Source organism: Nansenia antarctica (genome assembly GCF_963989245.1).
Source record: "Nansenia antarctica genome assembly, chromosome: 5".
NCBI classification, from domain to species: Eukaryota; Metazoa; Chordata; class Actinopteri; order Argentiniformes; family Microstomatidae; genus Nansenia; species Nansenia antarctica.
In genome coordinates, this window is record NC_137690.1 from 46,515,109 (window position 1) to 46,536,111 (window position 21,003).

Below are 21,003 nucleotides of genomic sequence, written 5' to 3' on the forward strand. Positions count from 1 at the left end.
AGATTATAATAATGGAACATACACTGGAGTCAGAACAGGCCACAAGGGGGTGCTCACAAGCGACAGAAATGGCATGATTGAGGAAGTGAATGATGCAGCCGAGCCCAGCCCCAGCTACGTAAACACACTGGCTGTGGCTACGTTCGTAAACGCGCTCTGGAATTCTGATCAGCACTCATGGGATGCATCTTGTCCAATCACATTACTTGATCTCTTTATGACGTTGAACTCAGTGTGCGCTCCTGCGTTCTCAGAGCGAATTTACGAACGCAGCCTGAATCAACCGTCATTCCACCCTGTGTCAGACTGGAGGAGTTGACCGAGGCTATAGTAGCATAGCAGACAGCTTTACGTCGCGTAACAATAAACCCACACACACACCAATAAAAGCTTTCTTAAAGGTAAGGTAGTAGTAGCAGCACTATGTCTGGAAATGTATGTGTTGGTTTTGTAAAGTGTTGTTACCTGTCAAGGGACATGGCTATGTAGCTAGGCTACAGCAGGCCAGTGAGGGGGTCGGGTTAATTGCTGGAACGAAAATAACGTAAATTGGAGATTACTACCTAACTACCTAGTATTGTTATGAGATAGTTGAGCTTATGTTTGATAAGGCTTAACCAGAAATCCTCTTTCATTCTCATGAGAACATTTCTGGCATAACCTGAACTCAGCCTGCTGGTTTCATAGCTACACCACTACTAGATAACTAACTAACTATCTATCTATCGGTCTGTCTTGTCTGTCTTGTCTGTCTGTCCGTCCGTCCATCCATCCATCTATCCACCTGCCCTATGTGCTCCACAGTTACACCACTACTAGCACCGCTTGAATACAGTTGCAGTAATAACACTTTTATCTATATCTTTTTATGCATTGTCATATTATGTTGTTAAATGTTTATCTATTTATTTTCTATATATATGTATCTATTCTTGTAAAAAAAAAAAAATCTTACTATCCTTCTTTTTCTGTATTTTTTTATGCTATATAAAGCACTTTGAAACTTGCCTTGCCTAGTCTAGCTAACTCGCCAGAGTTTGGCACAAATGTCAATTTAAAACCACAATCAGTTAACTTTATACTGCATGGGTGGGCCTGTAGAAATGTTACTGCTCTTAAATGAATGGAGCATTACTACTTATGCATACAAGAACAGTCCGCAGATATAAGCAGGGTCATAAGCATTTTTTTCCCACTACTTTTTAAGGTTTGTTTGTTTACAAAGCTATTTCAAACGTTTTGACCGCAATGTTATTAACAGCCTTGTATTTAGGGTTATGCTGGGGGGCAGACATGTGAAATTTGAGTGTTTTATTTTAACATAAAAAAAAAAAAACACTTGTCATTATGGGGTATTGTGTGTAGAATTTTGGGGAAAATAAATAATTTAATCCATTTTGGAATAAGGCTGTAACATAACAAAATGTGGAAAAAGTGAAGGGGTGTGAATACTTTCCGGATGCACTGTATATATACACACATTAATTGTGTATTAATGTGACATCATTCTACATTTATAAGCAAGGCAAGAGTCAAGGAATGTACAGAAACAAACACTGTTTTATTAGCCAGGCAACCGAGTCGAATCAATCATTGGAATGTAGTAATATTTTGTACTTAATAATAATAATAATAATAATAATAATAATAATAATAATAATAATAATAATAATATATTCATATTGTATCTGCCTACAGACCTCTACAGCCTTTTGTAGGTACTTTCTTTTCAACAAATTAACCTACCATCCTTTCTGAGCATAACTAGTGGTTTATTAACCTACCATCCTCAGTGTTTCCTCCAGGATTTTTTACGTTAGTGGCGGGGCGGTGAGTTTTCGCGTGCACGCGCATGAAACGCGCACTGGCGCTCAAAACAAAGACGTAATTTCACCAAAAAGAGTAGGAGGGAGGGTGGCAAATTTTTTTATTTTTTTAAATAGAGGTTAAGTCATTAAACCCGAGCAGGTGATTTTATATAGAAGGTGATAAAATACCAAGATATCCTACAGCTGCAGCAGAACATGCGGAACGCGCATACAGCACTGAACATCGGTTACCGTATAATATACATGTGACTGACAGATACGCCCAAGACACTGACACACACAGAAAGATCATCAGCTCATCGAATATGAAGTACACGAGAGATAATCAGCTCATCGTATATGAAGTACACAAGAGTAGAGTACACATGGAACCGGGAACGCGCATACAGCACTGAACAACATCCGTAGAATATAAACTTGTGACTGACAGTCACATACATACATACACACACACACACACAATGAAAGATCATCAGCTCATCAATACGAAGTAGGCCTACATGAGAGTACACGCACAAAACCGGCTAACGTTACTCACTAACTGTTTACACAAGTAAAATCACAGTGTGACAGATTCGGTAAACAACCAACGGCAAGGTAATGCATCAGCTGAGTTAAAGAAAACCAATTCTTACCTTTGATGACACCGACATGATCCCTGTTTACCCGTACCTCCGCCGTTCTGTTCGTGATGATTTTAGAGGCAATAGATTATTTTTGCCCCGCGCATTTTGCCCTGTAATTAGACCATGCGACCACACCTTGTGTCTCTTATTGTCCAAATGTTCCCTGAATTTTAGCTGCATGTTTTTCCAGCATGTAAATCCAATTAAAATTCGACTCCCCTTCTTTCCCCCTGCCAATACTGTGTCATTTATGACATTTACTAACGTTTATGCTATGAATAGTTCGAAGCTAGCGTTAGGTGCGAGGCTGCTCGGTTAACCCATTAGCGGGAACATTATTTGTTTCACAAAATAGGCTGATTTAGTTGACCATGAATGAACATCAGACTACATTACGAATGTTCATTAAAATACTTGTATACTGAACACTGGTATAAGAACATGAACCAGAGAACAGCAGTAAATGCAATAACCCACAGTCGTCGCTGATGATGTTGCATTTTTGATTAGGATACGGGATTAAAGGCACTGGCGATGGGCGAAGAGAGAGAGAGAGGAGAGTGATTTCCTGAAATCCAAATGTCCCGCGAAATTCGGACCAATCACAAAACTGTTTTGCAAGCGCGTCGCCGCGCGCCTGCTGAGAGCGATTCAGTCTCGATTGCAGTGCGAACACAAACGACGAGGTTAATTGCAACATTGTAACATATTGTAACTTACTACACCCTAAATCGTAACGAAATGTAGTTCTGGAAGCGGCCTAAATCTAGCTTCAATCTGCTTTTTTTCTGTTCTCCGGTCATAATAACTGAATGAATTAGTGGCGAAGAAAATTCATTCGTGGCGGCCCGCCACGAATTAATGCATATAGAGGAAACACTGATCCTTTCTGAGCATAACTAGTGGTTTATTAACCTACCATCCTTTCTGAGGGTAACTGGTTTGAACCTTGCAATGCAAGGTCATTAGTTCATTAGTCATCAGTCATTAGGTCAGCTGATGTTGTGTTCTGTGGATGGTAGACACAAGTTGTTCTTGATCTGCGGCACAGTTGTTGTCGTAATTATAGTAATAAAACAAGGAGGGGGGGGGGGCATGTTTATGATGGCATTATAGGCGGTTAGAAGAATCTTAAACTGAATCCTAAATCTGACTGGGAGCCAGTGGAGTTTTTGGAGGACTGGTATGATCTAGTTGTTGAACACGACTCTGGGATCATCACAGCCGGACATCAGAGTAGTAGGCGGAGCCGGCGCTTTGAGGAGCGTCTAAGCACAGCTGTTGGTGTTGGTTTGAGGAGCGTATATTATAGCACAGCTGTATATTCAATATACAGCTGTGCTATAATATACGCTCCTCAAACCAATAGAATATATACAATAATTGTATATATTCTATATCGTATATACTGTGTTGTGTTTTGTGTATAGACAGACTTGCCTCTGTTCTGCCAATTGGCCAGATCGTCATTGTAAATGAGAATTGGTTCTCAATTGACTTATCTGGTTAAATGAAGGTTAAAAAAAAAAGCTGTTGGTGTTGGTTTGAGGAGCGTCTAAGCACAGCTGTTGGTGTTGGTTTTAGGCCTCAGTACGTCCAGTGAGACAGGCTTTCTTTTACTTATGGTGAGTGTGCTTCTGTCCTCCACTGTATGAGTCTGCCGTGGCCCCCCAGGTCGTTTGAGATGACAAACTCACCAGTGCTTTTTTTTTTTCTGTTCAGTTGTTGTTCCAAGTTTTTGGACTAGCCTATGTTTCTGATCGATTTTATTCAGCCTAATAATGCCTGACAATGACTTTTTACTGACACCTCTTTGGTCCTCATGTTGACAGACACCAATAGCAGACTCAACTAGCCTATTTTATTTATTTACTATTTGTACTGCTAATTGTATCCTGTCTTATTTGTCACTTATGTTCTGTACTAGTGTCACTTTTTTCGCCTTATTGTCTTGTGCTGCAATGTCAGAAACTGAAGCCTAAGAATGTTACTCTCTTACACTTGTGTAATGTGACGTAACAATAAAACTTGAAATTTGAAACAAAGGCTAACCCAAAGCCTAGAATCAATACTAGACATTGACGGCTCTCTTATGGTTGCACCAATAATGTGACGGAAATACCTGATTAACCAGAATCATCTGTCAAGCCAGTTGTCCCATTACCTTTGGTGCCCTGAAACAGGTGGACTGTATAAAAATACATTGTCATTTCTAAACGTTAAACAAATAAAAGCTACGATAAAGAATAAAGCACTAGAACTGTATTATTGTTATTATTATGATGATAATGATTTTAAAAAGTCAAGCTATATGGTCACACAGTCTTGGCCTTGTTATGAAGGATTCAGGATTTAGTTATTTAGTTGTTTAGTATATAATATCTCTACCTTGGCACTCACAGTCGTCATTCACATTGACAGTTGGTCTCCCCTGGGCTCTCCGACAGCATTCCCACCCGCCAGGCCTGAGGGTGTAGTGGATTTAGGGCCAATCCCAATTCACCCCTACGGCTTCGTTTTGACCCCTATGGCTTCGTTTTGCGCGTTCACGTTTAGGGGTAGGGCTATCCCAATTCATATTTCATCGAGCCATGGCTTCATTTCGAGGCCTAACTATGGCTTCATTTCGAGCGATTCCAGGACCAGACTAGCTTTGAAGCCATAGGGGTACGCTACCCCTTGAATCCAGGATGCATTGCGAATCATCTACAGAAATGTTATGTCGCTCTATTCAATGCGGAAATGTCATTTTACTTTCTCTGTAATTACTTATTAATAAAGATTTGAAAATTTATGATAACCATCTTATTATCTTAGTTTAATGTCGTTACAATGCATTATAGACCTTTTATTTATAACAAGGATAACCAAAAAATCGCTTTTATGTCGGTGCTGTGTCTAACGTTACAGTAACGCAACGCTGCATGACAGTCGAGCATTTCAGAGATGTACAATCATAAATCAATTATTACCTGTGGCGTTTGACAGCGGATGATGGTACACATATGTAAAGTTATCTATCAAACGTTCGGCTGACTTGTACATGATGCACATTTTGACCTATTTCCATGTAGCGGCATCCGCAATCTAATCCGAGCAGTTGTTATTAGGTAATATTAATGGGTTGTATCATTCATTTAAATGCATTATAGACCTTTTCTTTATAACAAGCACAACAACAACAAAACGTTATTATGCCGATGTACTGTGTGTCTAACGTTACAAGCTGATTTGTGCATGACAGCCGCGCATTGACATATTTCCATGTCTAATGTCTGATGTACTAATGTCATTTCAATGCATTATAGACCTTTTCTTTACAACAAGCATAACAAAAAAATTCCCTGTTATGCCGAGGTGCCTATGCTTAACATAGAAAGTTCCACAGTCCAGCGCGCTCGGGTTTAGCAGTAGAGGGCTGGTAGCCTACCTGATCACTTCCATTAGACTATCAAAGCAGGACACCGGAGCACTCATATCTGTGCGTTTGTCACAGGGTGACAGTCAATAATATTGTGGTGTTTGTGTAAATTGTGGTGTTTGACAGCGGATGATGGTAGACATATTTAATGTAAAGTTATCTATCTAAAGTTATCTATCCACAGGCTGATATGTGCATGATAGGCGCGAATTCCCTCCCCTTGGTGGTATATGACGCTATCTGTATTGCGGCACTTATTATACCAAAACAACTCGCAATCTAATCCGAGCAGTTGTTATTATGTAATATTATCGATGGATGTGCCATTTTTGATGGAGGGCAGTGAGCGGGAGACTCATCAAGGACATGTAGTTAATTAATGCAGTGGACAGCGGCTGTTTCTCCAGCGTTCCCGTCACTTCGGATTTCGGAACGTCATAAAATTATGCATTTTTCCATGTTTCCCATTGATGGTAGGATATGACGCCGTACATTTTACTTAAGTTCAGCCGTGAAGTTGTTGCACTGTTGTCCTAAATCAGTGCAGACTGGCATAGTAGGAGCACAGGTTTCATACAGGTTAGAGCTCCGTTATTCTGTCATGGTCTGATAATGAAGCATTGTTCTTTTTTATTTGATGACTTGTTTGATCGATTGATAGTGTAAAAGTGAAGTTGTGAATGAGTCGCGAGCGTCAATGCTTTTCTACGATATTACTGATGACGTAACAGTCTTGAAGGGTTGTCTCATTTCATAGGGGTAGATTTCAACCCCGACGGCTTGTGGCTCTGTTCGAAGGCCTTGGCTCGAAATCGAGTCACACTCGAAAACGAGCCATAGGGGTAGAAAAGGGAATCGGGATTGGGCCTTAACCTTACTCTAATAGTTTCAATTACTAATCAATAAAACAATTCAGGAAACCGGAGCTGTAGATCATCACAGAGAAAGACCCTTTATTGTAGTGAGTACAATGCAGAGCCCACGTCAGTTCATGAAGAGAGGTCCTGAGCACTTCTCAGAGCCTCACATTTATACAGGTCAGCAAGGCCTCCCAATCCTTCCCAGGATCCTCTGTGTAGAGTGCTCACAGAAGGTGGATGGGTTAGGCTACATTGTTTACAGTTTCTGGGTGTTCCAGACAGACCCAGGGCACAAAGAAGAGGTGATCAGGACCTTATGACAATGCAAATGCCAGCACTTGAGTGGCGGAGCTGGTCTCCATTGTCTCAGGTGTAGAATGATTACCTGTGCTGATTTGCTCAGTTGGTCCCCTCCCGTCTATATACAATATTAACACAATTAAACCTTTACAATGTATGTTTTATCCCCCCCACAGGGAGATCCACCATAAGGGATCATGAGCCAGCGGTCGGAGCGCCGCGGGATCCACGTGGACCAGTCGGAGCTGCTGTGTACGAAGGGATGCGGTTTCTATGGCAACGCGGCCTGGCAGGGCCTTTGCTCCAAGTGCTGGCGGGAGGAGTACCAGCAGACCCGGTCCAAACAGATCCAGGAGGACTGGGCGCTGGCCGCCAAGTGGGTTTTGTGTGCGTGTGCGTGTGTGTGTGTTTAAGTGTGTGTGTGTGTTTAAGTGTGTGTGTGTGTGTGTGTGTGTTAGGGCTGTTACGATTATTCGACGTCGTCGACGTCATCGACTACGTCAATACGTCGGTTAGCGTAATATGCGTCGGTTAGTCGTAAATAAACAAAATGGCGTTTATTTTTTTAAATTTTTTTTTTAAACCTTTATTTTACCAGGCGAGACAATTAAGTGTATGAGTGAAAAATGGATAGCTACTAGCTAATGTTACACAAGCAATGTAGCTCACCACAGTTCGTATGTCTTGTCTTCTGGTGTTAGTAACGTTAGCTATGTAGCTGGCTAGCTACGGTAGCCTATTGTCATTGTGGTGCGAGCACCTACTGTACGTTATCTAGCTCGTAGCTCGCATGCTACGTTAGCATCAATTTAGCTAATCATAACATAGCAGCGAGAGTAACGTTAGCTAGCTATGTGTTGTGGTGATGGACAGACTTCTAAATGGCCATGTTGGCATTCAAGTTGGCTAAACATAGCAGTGAGGTGGAGCCAAAGAATTTTTTTTTTTATTTTTTTTATTTTTTTTACAGTACAAAAATTATCGTTAGACTTATCGATAAATTAGTCGTTAGACTAATCGAATAATCGATAAAATAATTGCTAGATTAATCGTTAGAAAAATAGTCGTTTGGGACAGCACTAGTGTGTGTATGTGTGTGTGTGTGTGTGTGTGTGTGTGTCCATCCGTCCGTCCGTCCTTGTGTCCTCTGTGGCTCAGTCGGTAGAGCATGGCGCTAACAGCGCTTAAGTTGTGGGTTCAGTTCCCGCTGGGACCGTATATACTGAATGATGTATGCACTCTGCAATGTAAGTCGCTTTGGATAAAAGCATCAGTTCTTATGGCATATACTGTATATATATATATGTGTGTGTGTGAGTGAGTGTGTGTGTGTGTGCGACTGTGCGTGCATGCGTGCGTGCGTGCGTGCGAGCGTGCGTGCGTGCGTGAGAGAGAGAGAGAGAGAGAGAGAGAGAGAGAGAGAGAGAGAGAGAGAGAGAGAGAGAGAGAGAGAGAGAGAGAGAGAGAGAGAGAGAGAGAGAGAGAGAGAGAGAGAGAGAGAGAGAGAGAGAGAGAGAGAGAGAGAGAGAGAGAGAGAGAGAGAGAGAGAGAGAGAGAGAGAGAGAGAGAGAGAGAGAGAGAGAGAGAATGCACCAGATCCTCATTCTCCCCATTCTCCCTCATCTACCAGGTCATCTACCAGGTTAACTTACATTTACATTTTTGGCATTTAGCAAATGCCTTTGAGGGATGAAGAGGTTTCAGGACGGACAGTCAAGGTGTAGCCTGAGGAGATGGGTCTTCACTGGCCGTCTATCTCGTCTGTGGTACTTTAACAGAACTGTCATTCGTCTCGCAGGTTACAGAAGGAAGAGGAGGCAGCGTATGCCAGCAGCCACCAGGGCCCACAGCCCCCACAGCCCCCGCCTGCCATCACACCCTTCAGCAAGTTTGAGGAGAGGAAGACCAAGGAGAAGTCACGCAAAGTCAACACAGTGACAAAGTTTTTCACCCCCTCGGCTAAGTCACAGCCCAAGAAAGGTATGAATAGGCGCCCACGCCTTTGGGGTGTTTCAGTATTCTCCACAGCATTGCCTTAGCTCCTTATCTTCTTGTGATTTTATGCATCTATGCTTTTTCCAAAATGTGTTTCTTTTTCCTTTCTTAAACACCAGGGGAGCCTCCCCTCCTAAATTTCGTTGTTTGGTACCTGTACTGTAACAATGACAAATAAAGTCTATCTATCTATCTTAGCTTAGCACCATTGTGTTAGCTTAGCACCATTGCGTTAGCTTAGCACCATTACATTAGCTTAGCACCAGTACATTAGCTAGGCGCCATTACATTAGCTTAGCACCATAACATTAAATGTGCATCGATAATCATATTGAGTGTCAGTCAGAACGACTGGCCAATGAAACCATAGCCTGTAGTGGGCTCCTATTTCCCTTCGCAAAACATCACTGCACACCACTACAACCTACAATGTGCAAAGTTCGTTTTGGTCATTTAGTGTCACCGCAAAGGGCCTCCAACTGTAGGTTAACTGTGGTAATTGTCGTTCTGTAGTTCTGTGGTGATATGATCAGCTGTTTGATGTTAGACAGTGGTGAAATCCTGATTGGCAGCGGTCCCAGTGTCTATTAAAAGGTCAGTGACGTGGCACAATATCTGAACTGGTTACCCCCTTCCAGAGTAACAACATCACATGGGGTGGAAGTCACAGGGGTGGAAGGGTTAGGGGTTAGGGTTAGGGGTTAGGGTTAGGGGTAGGGTTAGGGGTTAGGGGTTAGGGGTTAGGGTTAGGGGATCGGGTTAGGGTTAGGGGTTATGGGTTAGGGGTTAGGGTTAGGGGTTAGGGGTTAGGGGTTAGGGTTAGGGCTAGCTTTGAATTCCATGTTGGTTCCTGACGATTGATTGATTGAAGGGCCAGAGAAGATCCCTATCTCTTTTTGACATTGGCTTTCTGGGTAAGGGACCATCTAACCAAAGGTGTAAAATACTGAACGTATCCTTTAAGAATCATCTTGTTACCATTTACATTTCAGACATTTAGCAGACACCTTTGTCCAGAGCGACTTACAACAAAGTACATTTGACTAATGTAAGTGAATCATCTATCCATCAGTCATAGCAGGAAAAAGTCATCTCTGCTCAGGCCAGGCGCCATTGGCAGTCGTCGTGCTAGAAGATGCCCCCAGATCACCTGCCCTCCCCTCTACCCCCCCTCCAGACTTCGCCCCTGGCAAGTTGGTCCAGTCCAGCCCGAGCTAATCACATACTCCCCCTCCCTTCTCTCCCCCCCTCCAGACTCCGCCCCTGGTGAGTTGGTCCAGTCCGGCCCGAGCCCCTCGGGGAGTCGCCAGCCGGTCGCCGTGGAGACGGACCGCACCACCAGGGAGTTCATAGACTTCCTGAAGACCCTGAAGCCCGGCAGGGAGATCTTCAAACAGTGCCGCGCCTTCACAGAGAGCATGGCCTACAAGAGGGTGAGGGTGTGTGTGTGAGTGTGTGTGCGTGCGTGCGTGCGTGTTTGTATGCCGTGCCTTCACTGAGAGCATGACCTACAAGAGAGTGAAGGTGTGTGTGTGTGTGTGTGTGTGTGTGTGTAGGGGTGTGTGAGTGTGAGTGTATGTGTATGTGTATGTGTATGTGTATGTATATGTGTATGTGTATGTGTGTGTGTAGGGGTTTGTGAGTGTAGGTGTGTGTGTGTGTGTGAGCGAGTGTACGTGTGTACGTGTGTACGTGTGTGTACGTGTGTGTACGTGTGTGTACGTGTGTGTACGTGTGTGTGAGCGTGCATGTGTGTGTCTGTGTCTTGTGTGTCTTGTGTGTGTGGCAAGGCTAAGCATTGCTGTGGTGTTCTTCAGGACCTGGGTGCTGATGAGTTGTCAGAGTGTGTCCAGGACTTCTACCAGAACCTCTCGGACCGCCTGCACACACACTTCAAAGGTCTGTCCCTCCCCCTGCACACATTAGCTTAGCACCATTACATTAGCTTAGCACAATTGCATTAGCTTAGCACCATTACATTAAGGTCTGTCCCTCCCCTCACACACTTCAAAGGTGTGTCCCTCCCCCTATATACACACTTAAAAGGTGTGTGTGTGTGTGTGTGCGTGTGTGTCTGTGCACGTGTGTGTGTGTGTGTGTGTGTGTGTGTGTGTGTGTGTGTGTGTGTGTGGACCCCAGGCTCTACGGAGCGCGTGGAGAGCGTGATGGACGAGGTGGAGCGCTACATGATGACGCGCCTCTACGAGGAGGTGTTCTGCCCCGAGACCACCGACGACGAGAAGAAGGACCTGGCCATCCAGAAGAGGATCAGGTAGGAGACACACACATGCACACACAGACACGCGCACAGAAACGCGCACACACACACGCACAGACTCACGCGTGTACGCACACACACTCTCTCTCACTAGGGCTGCAACAACGAATCAATGAAATCGATAAAAATCGATAATGAAATTCGTTGGCGACGAATACCATTATCGATTCGTCGGGTCTTGTTCCATAACAAACCTACTTCCTGTTGACGCACGCCACGCTGTCTTGCAGAGCCGGTGTAGGCATCGCGAATCATAGCGAATCATAGCGCTACCTATGGCCGGAAAGGGCAGAACCTATGACCGGAACCGAAAAAGTGGGAAAATCCGGTACCTACACCGGCGCGGCGGCTACATTTAAATCATGCTACTCAAAAGCCTTGAGCGTGAAGCTGTCTGCTGTCTGCTGTCTGCTGTCAGGACATGCTAGTGAGTTAGCTAGCAGGGTTAGCTCGCTGCTGCCGCTAGCTGACTGTCACTACGCTGCTCGTCCAGCTGTAGTCTGCGTAGCTGTGCTGAGAACCAGAGCAGTAACTATGTTTCTATAGAGGAGGGTTACAGCTAACTTCCTATTGTTTTATTATATAAGTGCTGCTGGGCTCAGCCCTTCCATGGTCTCCTGCTCTCCATGCAAATGCGTTAGTGTGAGTTCTGGCGAAGCGTCAGCTAAATGACTGTAATGTAATGCGATAGCCAGTAAGTGTTTGCTCGCATTCATGAATTCAATATTGCATGACAAGTGTATTTAGCTAGCTGGCTAACGTCAGTGGTAGAGCAGAGGTGATAAGCTAAAGGCTAGCTAGTGGTAGCCTACCAAGCTACCCGTGAGTTAGAGTGAGGCACTGACTGTAGCCTAGCCTATTGTATGGAGTGAGAGGACACATTGCATTGTTTTTGAGCATATCTGTTATATAAAAACATTAGTGTCTTGTCTGTAGCCTATATTGCACTTTGGGTTACTGACCTTTACATTAAGCAAAGTTATTACCTAAAACAATGCATGTATTGAGCTAGAGTTCAATTACTTTATTGAAACAATCTACCGCCATAGTCCATGGCCTGTTGTTAAACCTTTTTTATTTATATTACTTAATATTTTTTATTAATACTTATTCATTTTGCACATGTATATGTATAGGCCTGGCTGATTTAGAAAACATCAAATAACATTTGCAAAATAATTCATTTTTTATCTTTTTTTATTTGTATCCGATTAATCGATTAACCGAAAAAATAATCGGCAGATTAATCGATTATCGAAATAATCGTTAGTTGCAGCCCTATCTCTCTCACACACACACACACACACACACACACACACACACGCACGCACAGACACGCGCGCACACACACTCTCACACACACACACACACACACACACACACACATTATTGATATGATACTTTTTGTTACTTTACTGTCCCCATAGGGACGTTTAGTTTGCAGTATTCTGTTGATAAAAAGGTAAACAATAATACAGTACAATTTACAAACAGGACAATAGACAATATGATCCAATATAATACGGTACTGTGTGTGTGTGTGTGTGTGTGTGTGTGTGTGTCTGTGTCTGTGTCTGTGTGTGTGTGTGTCCCTCTCACACAGGGCTTTGCATTGGGTCACCATTGAGATGCTGTGTGTCCCTGTGGACGAGGAGATTCCTGAGGTGTCAGACAACGTGGTCAAAGCCATCACAGGTGAGGCACGAGCAGGCCCGCCCCCCTGACCTCCTGACCTCTGATAGCCCCCCTGACCTCCTGACCTCTGTTGCCCCTTTTGCACCAAAGCAGTTTGAGGGTCAGTTCAGAGCCGGTGCCCTAATCTCCAACCAGTTTTTTTCGCGTTTCGACAGCAAAAAACCCTCGCTCACAGCCAGGAAAACTGGTTCCAGAGCTCCGAACTAGAACTGTCTTGTTGGTGGACAGGTGGTAAGAGAGGCTCCTTCTACAGCCACACTCTGTGACTCCCACTGGACAAGGCCAGCGTTAGACTCTTGTTTTTATGGGGGGCGGGAGTTAAATATTCCTAACTAGTCCTAGACTCAAAAAATCTTCAATGGAGATTTTACATTGAAAGTGTGATTTCGTCCAGGACTAGGTTTAGACCTTGTCTGAGAAACCGACCCCATGTGTACTAGTTTCAAGGTTTTTCTTATTGTTACGTCACATTGCACAAGTGTAAGAGAGTAAAATTCTTAGGTTTCGGTTCCTGACATTGCAGCACAAGACAATACGGCAATAGGCAAGATAAGACAAGATTTTTTTTTTTTAAAGTGACAATAGTAAGTAAGACATATAAGTGACAATAAAATAAAATAGAAGTAGAATGTCATGAGTGTAGCACTCATGTGTACTACAGTCGCTAACTCCCCCCAGCCCACAATTGACTGCCAAGTTGATTGGCATGGCAACAAAACTATTATTATTATTATTATTATTATTAATTATTAGACGTGATCGAGATGGACTCGAAGCGCGTGCCCAGGGACAAGCTGGCGTGCATCACGCGCTGCAGCAAGCACATCTTCAGCGCCATCAAGACCACCCGGGGGGAGCCGGCCTCGGCCGACGACTTCCTGCCCACCCTCATCTTCATCGTGCTGAAGGCCAACCCCCCCCGCCTGCACTCCAACATCCAGTACATCACACGCTTCTGCAACCCCAGCAGGCTGATGACCGGGGAGGACGGATACTACTTCACTAACCTGGTGAGGGGGGGGGGGGATGTGTGGGGCTGTGGAGGTGTGGAGGTGTGTGTGTGTGTGTGTGTGTGTGGGGGGGGTGGGGGTGGGGGTGGGGGGTGTATGTGTGGAGGACGGCTACTACTTCACCAACCTGGTGTGTGGGTGTGTGTGTGTGTGGGGTGTGGGTGTGTGTTTGTGTGTGTGTGTGGTGTGGGTGTTTACATTGCCTTTTTGGCATTTAGCAGACGCCTTTATCCCAAGCGACTTACAATAAAAACATTTGTTTAAGTAGGTGAATCATCTATCCATCAGTCATAGCAGGAAAGAGTAATCTATGCTCGGGGCCATTGTAGTTGTTTATGTGTGTGTGAGAGATTAGAGAACTTTATTGTCATTGCAAAGTATCTGTAGTACTACAAGTACTGTAGTGGAAACTCTTTACTCTTAATACCTTAAACTATCATACTTAATTAACCGATAATATATAATCAAAGAAACCGGAGCTGATGATGATACAAGAGGAACCCTTTATTGCGAGCAATGGACCTGCCAGACCAGCCCTCCACACAGGCCTTTATACTAGGGATGCACCGAACATTCGGCCACCGAATGTATTCTGTCGAATATCGCAAAATAAAGCACATTCGGTATTCGGCCGAATGTGTGAAAACACCGAATGTTTACCACCGAATAGTGGGCGTGTTTTGATGACGCAATCAAACAGTGTAAGCATCCCATGCTGCTCAGCGAATGAGACGAGCATTGACTGCATGCTGCTACATCTTATAATTAGCCTACCGAAAACATGTCGGCAGTTTGGGTTTGGAATAAGACCCAACATGGCTAGCTCCATAACCTTGGCTGCGTTCGTTAAAAAAAAAACTCGCTCTGAGAGCGCCGGGGCGCACACTGGGTCCGACGTCATAAAGGGACCGAGCGATTCGATTGGACGAGAGGCATTCCGCGAGTGCTGATCAGATCCCTGGAGCGAGTTTACGAACACACCCGGGCTGTCATCTGCTCACTGCGCCAACAGCACATAGCTGCTTAGTGTTCTACAACACCCATGAGTTCATAAGTAGGCTTATATTGTTTTAAAGAGCAGCCAGTTATTCATTTGTTTTATTTATCCCTATGCACATTTTTGTTATATATTGTGTAACTGACATGCCATAGCTGACAAGCTACACACACATAAGTTATATACATATGCTATACAGACAGATTTAATTTGAGCAGTCAGTCAAGTATAGGCATAATGTTGTTTGTTTGTTTTCTAATGTTTTGTTAAAATGAAAAAAGTTTAAAACATTTTGTTAAAATGTTAAATATGGTCTTTTACGAAAAGAAGTAGCCTAGTAAAAAGTAGGCTCAAAGCACTTTTATCCCAATGCACTTTTTTGTTGTAGGCCTACAAAGATTTTCTTTCAGCAGCTATTCAGGGAAAACAAAAACATTTAATTTGACTGATTTATTTTATTTATTGTGCTTTGTTGGTATAGACTGATGTCTGCTGGAATGTTCAATAAAAGTTATTTTTTTTCAATCTCAATTTCTTTCTTTGAGAAGCATGAATAAAAAGCAAAATGTATTTAGTTTATGCAATGATAAAATTAAAAACTGCCGATACACATTCGGTATTCGGTATTCGGTATTCGGCCAAGTGTTTCCTTAAATTCGGCTTCGGCCTCGGCCAAGAATTTTCATTTCGGTGCATCCCTACTTTATACCATTTCATAGTGACCCCTCCTAAAAGTGTGTGTGTGAGAGATTAGACAACTTTATTGTCATTGCAAAGTACAAGTACTTAAGTGGAAAATCTTTACTCTTAATACCTTAAACTATAATACTTGATTAACCAATAATAAATAATCAAACCCTGCCAGACCAGCCCTCCATAGTGACCCCTCCTAAAAGTGGTCATTTACATACTGATCACAGGGATCAGCTCTCATACCATACATTCCTGGCTAGTTCCTACAGCCTCTCAGACCCACTGGTCATAGATTAACCTCTGTTGGTCTAATGGGGATTTTCCACTAGAGGGCTGACCCGGGTCAGCCCAGGCTGGCCTGCTTCTTTGGCGCTTTTCCATTTGTCGGCCTGGATCAGCACGGCACGGTACGGCACGCTTCTTTAGCTACCCTTCGAGGGCAGGAACCTTTTTGAGACCCGGAACCTTTTTGCCAGGCTGCGTGTGACGTGTGACGCTGCACACCATTGATTGGTCAATGGAAATCGTCATCCCATGTTCATAGATTTCATCACTAACCGCCATTTTTAAATACCACAACAGATTTTGCTCTAGGAAAATGTCACTTACTGTTTCTGTAATAACGTATTAATAAAGATTTGAAAAAATATGATAACCATCGTATTATCTTAGTTTAATGTCATTTCAATGCATCATAGAACTTTTATTTACAACAAGCATAACCAAAAAATCGCTATTATCGCTATGCTGTTCCTCAGTCCAGAGCTTCATCATCCCCCTTCTAAAACTGCCATCTCCCCTTTCCATCCCTTATGTCATTTTATCAATGAACATTGTATTAATGTTATTTCAACATTTAAGCCTCTTTCACACATAGTTCCCTGCAACTTCAATGGAATCCCAAGCTGTGCCGTCCAGGCATTTTCGCCGTTCACTCATGAGTCAAATGCCGGTAGATTCGCGTCTTGTTGGCGTTTCCCTGGTTGCGAGATCTAAACTACTAGAACTGAAATCGGCAGGTAACAGGCACGTAACATCCATATGCTGTATATATAAATAAACATATTTGACTACCAGCAAGACACCGGAGCACTCTATAAACGCGGAGATTGTATGAGCCCCGCGTCAGTCAGCCTTTTCGTAGAAATACATCGCTTCCCAATCCCTGGTTGCGAGATCTAAACTACAAATCTACTAGAACTGAAAGCGGCAAGTAGGCTAACAGGCACGTAACATCCATATGCTGTATAAATAAATATATTTGACTACCAGCAAGACAGCGCTGCACTCGTATCTATCAGCCTGTCTGTATGTCATAATTATGTCGTTGAATGTCGTGGAATGGTCATTGAATGCCGATGCTGAGATACTGTGCTGATGAACCATTCGCTGACTGTCTTAATAAATCAAAGTACAGAGATTCCGACCCATGTTGAACATTCTATTTCCGTGTCAAATCGTGTATGCTGTGAACCTAATCTATCCTGAGATGACACAACGCATTTAAGATCACAATCCTCAATAGATTGATTCCATCGTTTTACCGACAAGAAGATTCTACAATCTATCAGCCTTTCCGTAGAAATACATCGCTCCCTGTATAACGATATACTGTATATATAACGTTACATGTTTTAAGGCTGATCTGTGCATGATGGTGCTGCATTTTGACATAATTCTTATCGCATTTCCCCCCGTTGTGCTGTGCTGTGCCGTTCCATATTCCAGCGCTTCATCATCCCCCTTCTAAAACTGCCATCACCCCTTTCCATCCCTGGCGTCATTTTATCAATGAACGTGGTATTATACATATTTACATATTACATATTTGTTGTTATTTATGGAAGTGTCCGGTTGCTGGAGGAACCAGGACGCCGGCTACACTGCACAGTTTAGCCCGAAATAGAGAGAGTGCTTTACACCCCGAGAAGATATGCTTTTAACCGTAAACTCAATGAACCGGGAGTTCACCCGCTGCTCTAAGCAGCACCGCTTGCTGCTGGATGAAACTACCGTTGACAGCGGGGGGAGAGAAAAGTTTTAACATCGCTGTGTCGACCGTGATAGGAGTGTAGTATCGACACCATTCAAATGGTTCTAGATTCCCTGTCCTCTCCCCTATCCGGACACGTTTGAATTGTTATCCTAACCCACGGTAAACCACAGTTATTAACCCGCAAAGGGTGCCTCCGGGCACCGTCTTTGCCCGTGAATAACACCGGCTATGAAGGTGGTACAAACACAATACTCCTTTGCTAACTTCACCATCGGTATACGGTCATTTTGAGCCCTTAACCACCGCGCTGACACCCCGAGAAGATATGCTTTTAACCGTAAACTCAATGAACCGGGAGTTCACCCGCTGCTCTAAGCAGCAGCACGTCATGGAGGATATCAGCGGGGGGACAGACCATTTCTACCCGGGAATTCGCTCCGCGCTGAGTCGACCGTGATAAGAGCGTCGTATCGACACCATTCAAATGGTTTTGGATTCCCTGTCCTCTCCCCTATCCGGACACGTTTGAATTGTTATCCTAACCCACGGTAAATCACAGTTATTAACCCGCAAAGGGTGCCTCCGGGCACCGTGTTTGTCCGTGAATAACACGGCACACAATGATACTACAGTTCATAAAGCAGACAAGTGAAGGCAGTGGTTTTAAGGGTTCAAAAAACATGACTTTATTATGTGTACATAGCTTCCTCTCTCTATTTCTCTTTCTCTCCAAAAAACCACGGTTAATAATATACCACATGCCGAGGAAAAAGTATACGATAGCTTCAAGTTCCTCCATGTTGCTATTGTTGTGGCTGTGTTGTGTCTCGTGAAAATATACGTCACCACCATGGCGCGCTTTTATGACGAGTAACTCCGCCTACTATCGCCTACTCCTCCTACTCGTTCCTGGTCTCTTGTGTATAGTGGAAAACCAGAACTGTTCAAAAGCGTGCCGAAGCGTGCCGAAGCGAGCCGACCCGAGCCGAGCCGGGCCGATAGTGGAAAAGCGCCATAAGTCTCCCAGCCCCGGCTTCAGGCAGCAGCCAGGTGTACTTTAGCTGGGTGGGGACGTCATAAACAGTGATTACCTCCCCTGGGCTGTCTTCCCCAACACTAATGGTGCCCTCTGACCTGTTTCTAGATTCCTATCATCTTGAGTTCATGAGGTCATTTCAGCATAATACCTTTGAAACTTTTCAAGCGAGACATTTTAACACAGTTAAAAGAGAAATCCACTCTAGTACCAGACAAACCAAACACTGCAGCTTAGCCTCTAATCTGAAGTGCAAATAGTGATATAGTGCAAGGTCATGATAGTGTAGACAAACAGGAGTGCTGTGTGTGAAGTGTGTGTGTGTGTGTGTGTGTGTGTGTGTGTGTGTGTGTGTGTGTGTGTGTGTGTGTGTGTGCGTGTGCGTGTGCGTGTGCGTCTGTGTCTGTGTCTGTGTCTGTGTCTGTGTCTGTGTCTGTGTGTGTGTGTGTGTGTGTGTGGTAGGGCTGCACGATATGGACGAAAATGCATATCACGATATTTATGCCAGATATCTCGATATCGATATTAGTACGATATTACTAGTTTTAAATGTAGAAACAATGAAAAATAAGCAATCTTCAAAAAAACTAACAGCATAATACCAAATGGATGTGGAAAAGTGCAATTTTATTGCTCAGAACAGACCACTGTCAAATGCGTCAACATGAACACCATGTTAAACATACTCAAGTCTGAGTGCAAGTGCTTGGACAACAGTGCAAGGCAGCATCTCTAAAACAGTATAAATATGTACAGTTACACAACATTAGTGCAAAAAAACTGGGTTCGACAGTAACGACAGTAATTTTACTTGCCCGGACCTAGTAAAACATTCACCGGTTTTGTTTGCGCGAGCCTGAACCCCGAAGACGCTGCTAGATCCCGGGTATTTTTACAACAGACGGCGCAGGCGCGAGACGAGACTAGATGATTGTGGAGTGAAGATATTATCAAAGTGCTCACGGCCAAGCTCGCTTATTGGTTGGCATTGCTGTCGATCTAAGGAAACCATGAAATGAGGTTTGTGGTTGGCTGTACGTTTAGGGAAAGCGTAAAAACATATGTTTTGATTGACTGAGCTGTACATGCTGGGGGAGTTTTATATCGTCAATATTGTTGCCTTTCACAATATTCATATCGCGCATGCGAACATCGCGATGACGATACGATAACGATATATCGTGCAGCCCTAGTGTGTGGTGGGTGGGGAGAGGTCATGTCTGTTTTTAAATAGAAATTGTGGCAGACAGGAGATGTACCCAAGATAAATACATAATACACACACACACACACACACACACACCCCCCGCCCACAGAACCGTTCACCTCCCTTGTTCCCCCCTCCCAGTGCTGCGCGGTGGCCTTCATCGAGAAGCTGGACGGCCAGTCCCTCAACCTGACCCCCGAGGACTTTGAGCTGTACATGTCCGGCCAGGCCTCCCCCCAGCGCCCTCCCCCCCCCCAGGCCTCCTCCCCCTCCTCCTCCGGACCCCCGGGGGGTGCCCAGGGCCCGGCCCACGCCAGCCTGGACCTCCTGACGGGCCTGGGCGCGAGGCAGGAGCGCGTGCTGGAGGGCGCGCGGCGCCTGGAGAGTGACCTCATCGACTGGCGGGACGGCGTGGAGCACAAGGTGCAGGACGCCCTGGAGAGGTTCCCCATGGACACGCGCCGCCCCCCCCCGCCTCCGCCCACGGGTGCATCCGGTGGCTCCGCCCCCCCGGCCGCCTCCTCCTCCTCCTCCTCGCCGCTCCTCGCCATCGACTCTGACAACGTGGAGAACGACCTCCTGCCCCCGCCACTCCTGCCCCAAGTGTTTGCTGGGTGAATGACCCCCAACCCTACCACCCCCCCCCCCTCCATCATGCCCCTCCCCCCCACTCCCCCCACCCGCCATCTCAGCTCATTGGACATTCTACACTCCTTTCCTCCCCCCTCCTTCCTTCCTTCTCCATCCTGCACATAGCTTCCTGTGTGTGTGTGTGTGTGTGTGTGTGTGTGTGTATGTGTGTGTGTGTGTGTGCGTCTGTGTGTGTGTGTGTGTGTGTGTGTGTGTGTGTGTGTGTGTGTGTGTGTGTGCGCGCGCGTGTGTGTGTGTATGTGCGTGTGTGTGCGCTTGCCTCTTGCATCGTGTGTGGCATGACATGACGTATTAACCACAGCAGAACTTCCCCCCCTGGAGTTCTCTGTATTGTGTAAATATGTATAAATATAATATATAGTTAAATTTTTCTGCCAATACCTCTCTCTTCTTCAGTCATAAGCTTGAC

The 21,003-nt window shown here is 44.6% G+C and overlaps 1 protein-coding gene across 1 annotated transcript; it reads left to right on the top strand.

The window, feature by feature from the left end:
- Window positions 1–309: 309 nt before the first annotated feature.
- On the top strand, window positions 310–20,561 carry rabgef1l (RAB guanine nucleotide exchange factor (GEF) 1, like; the record flags this gene model as incomplete). Its single annotated transcript, XM_080532135.1, has 9 exons — window positions 310–401; window positions 7,213–7,412; window positions 8,835–9,016; window positions 10,286–10,464; window positions 10,849–10,930; window positions 11,171–11,303; window positions 12,913–13,004; window positions 13,758–14,014; window positions 20,085–20,561. The coding sequence occupies exons 2-9, from the start codon at window positions 7,234–7,236 to the stop codon at window positions 20,559–20,561; spliced, it is 1,581 nt and encodes a 526-aa protein (XP_080388261.1). The 5' UTR covers window positions 310–401; window positions 7,213–7,233.
- Between the last annotated feature and the right edge of the window lie 442 nt (window positions 20,562–21,003).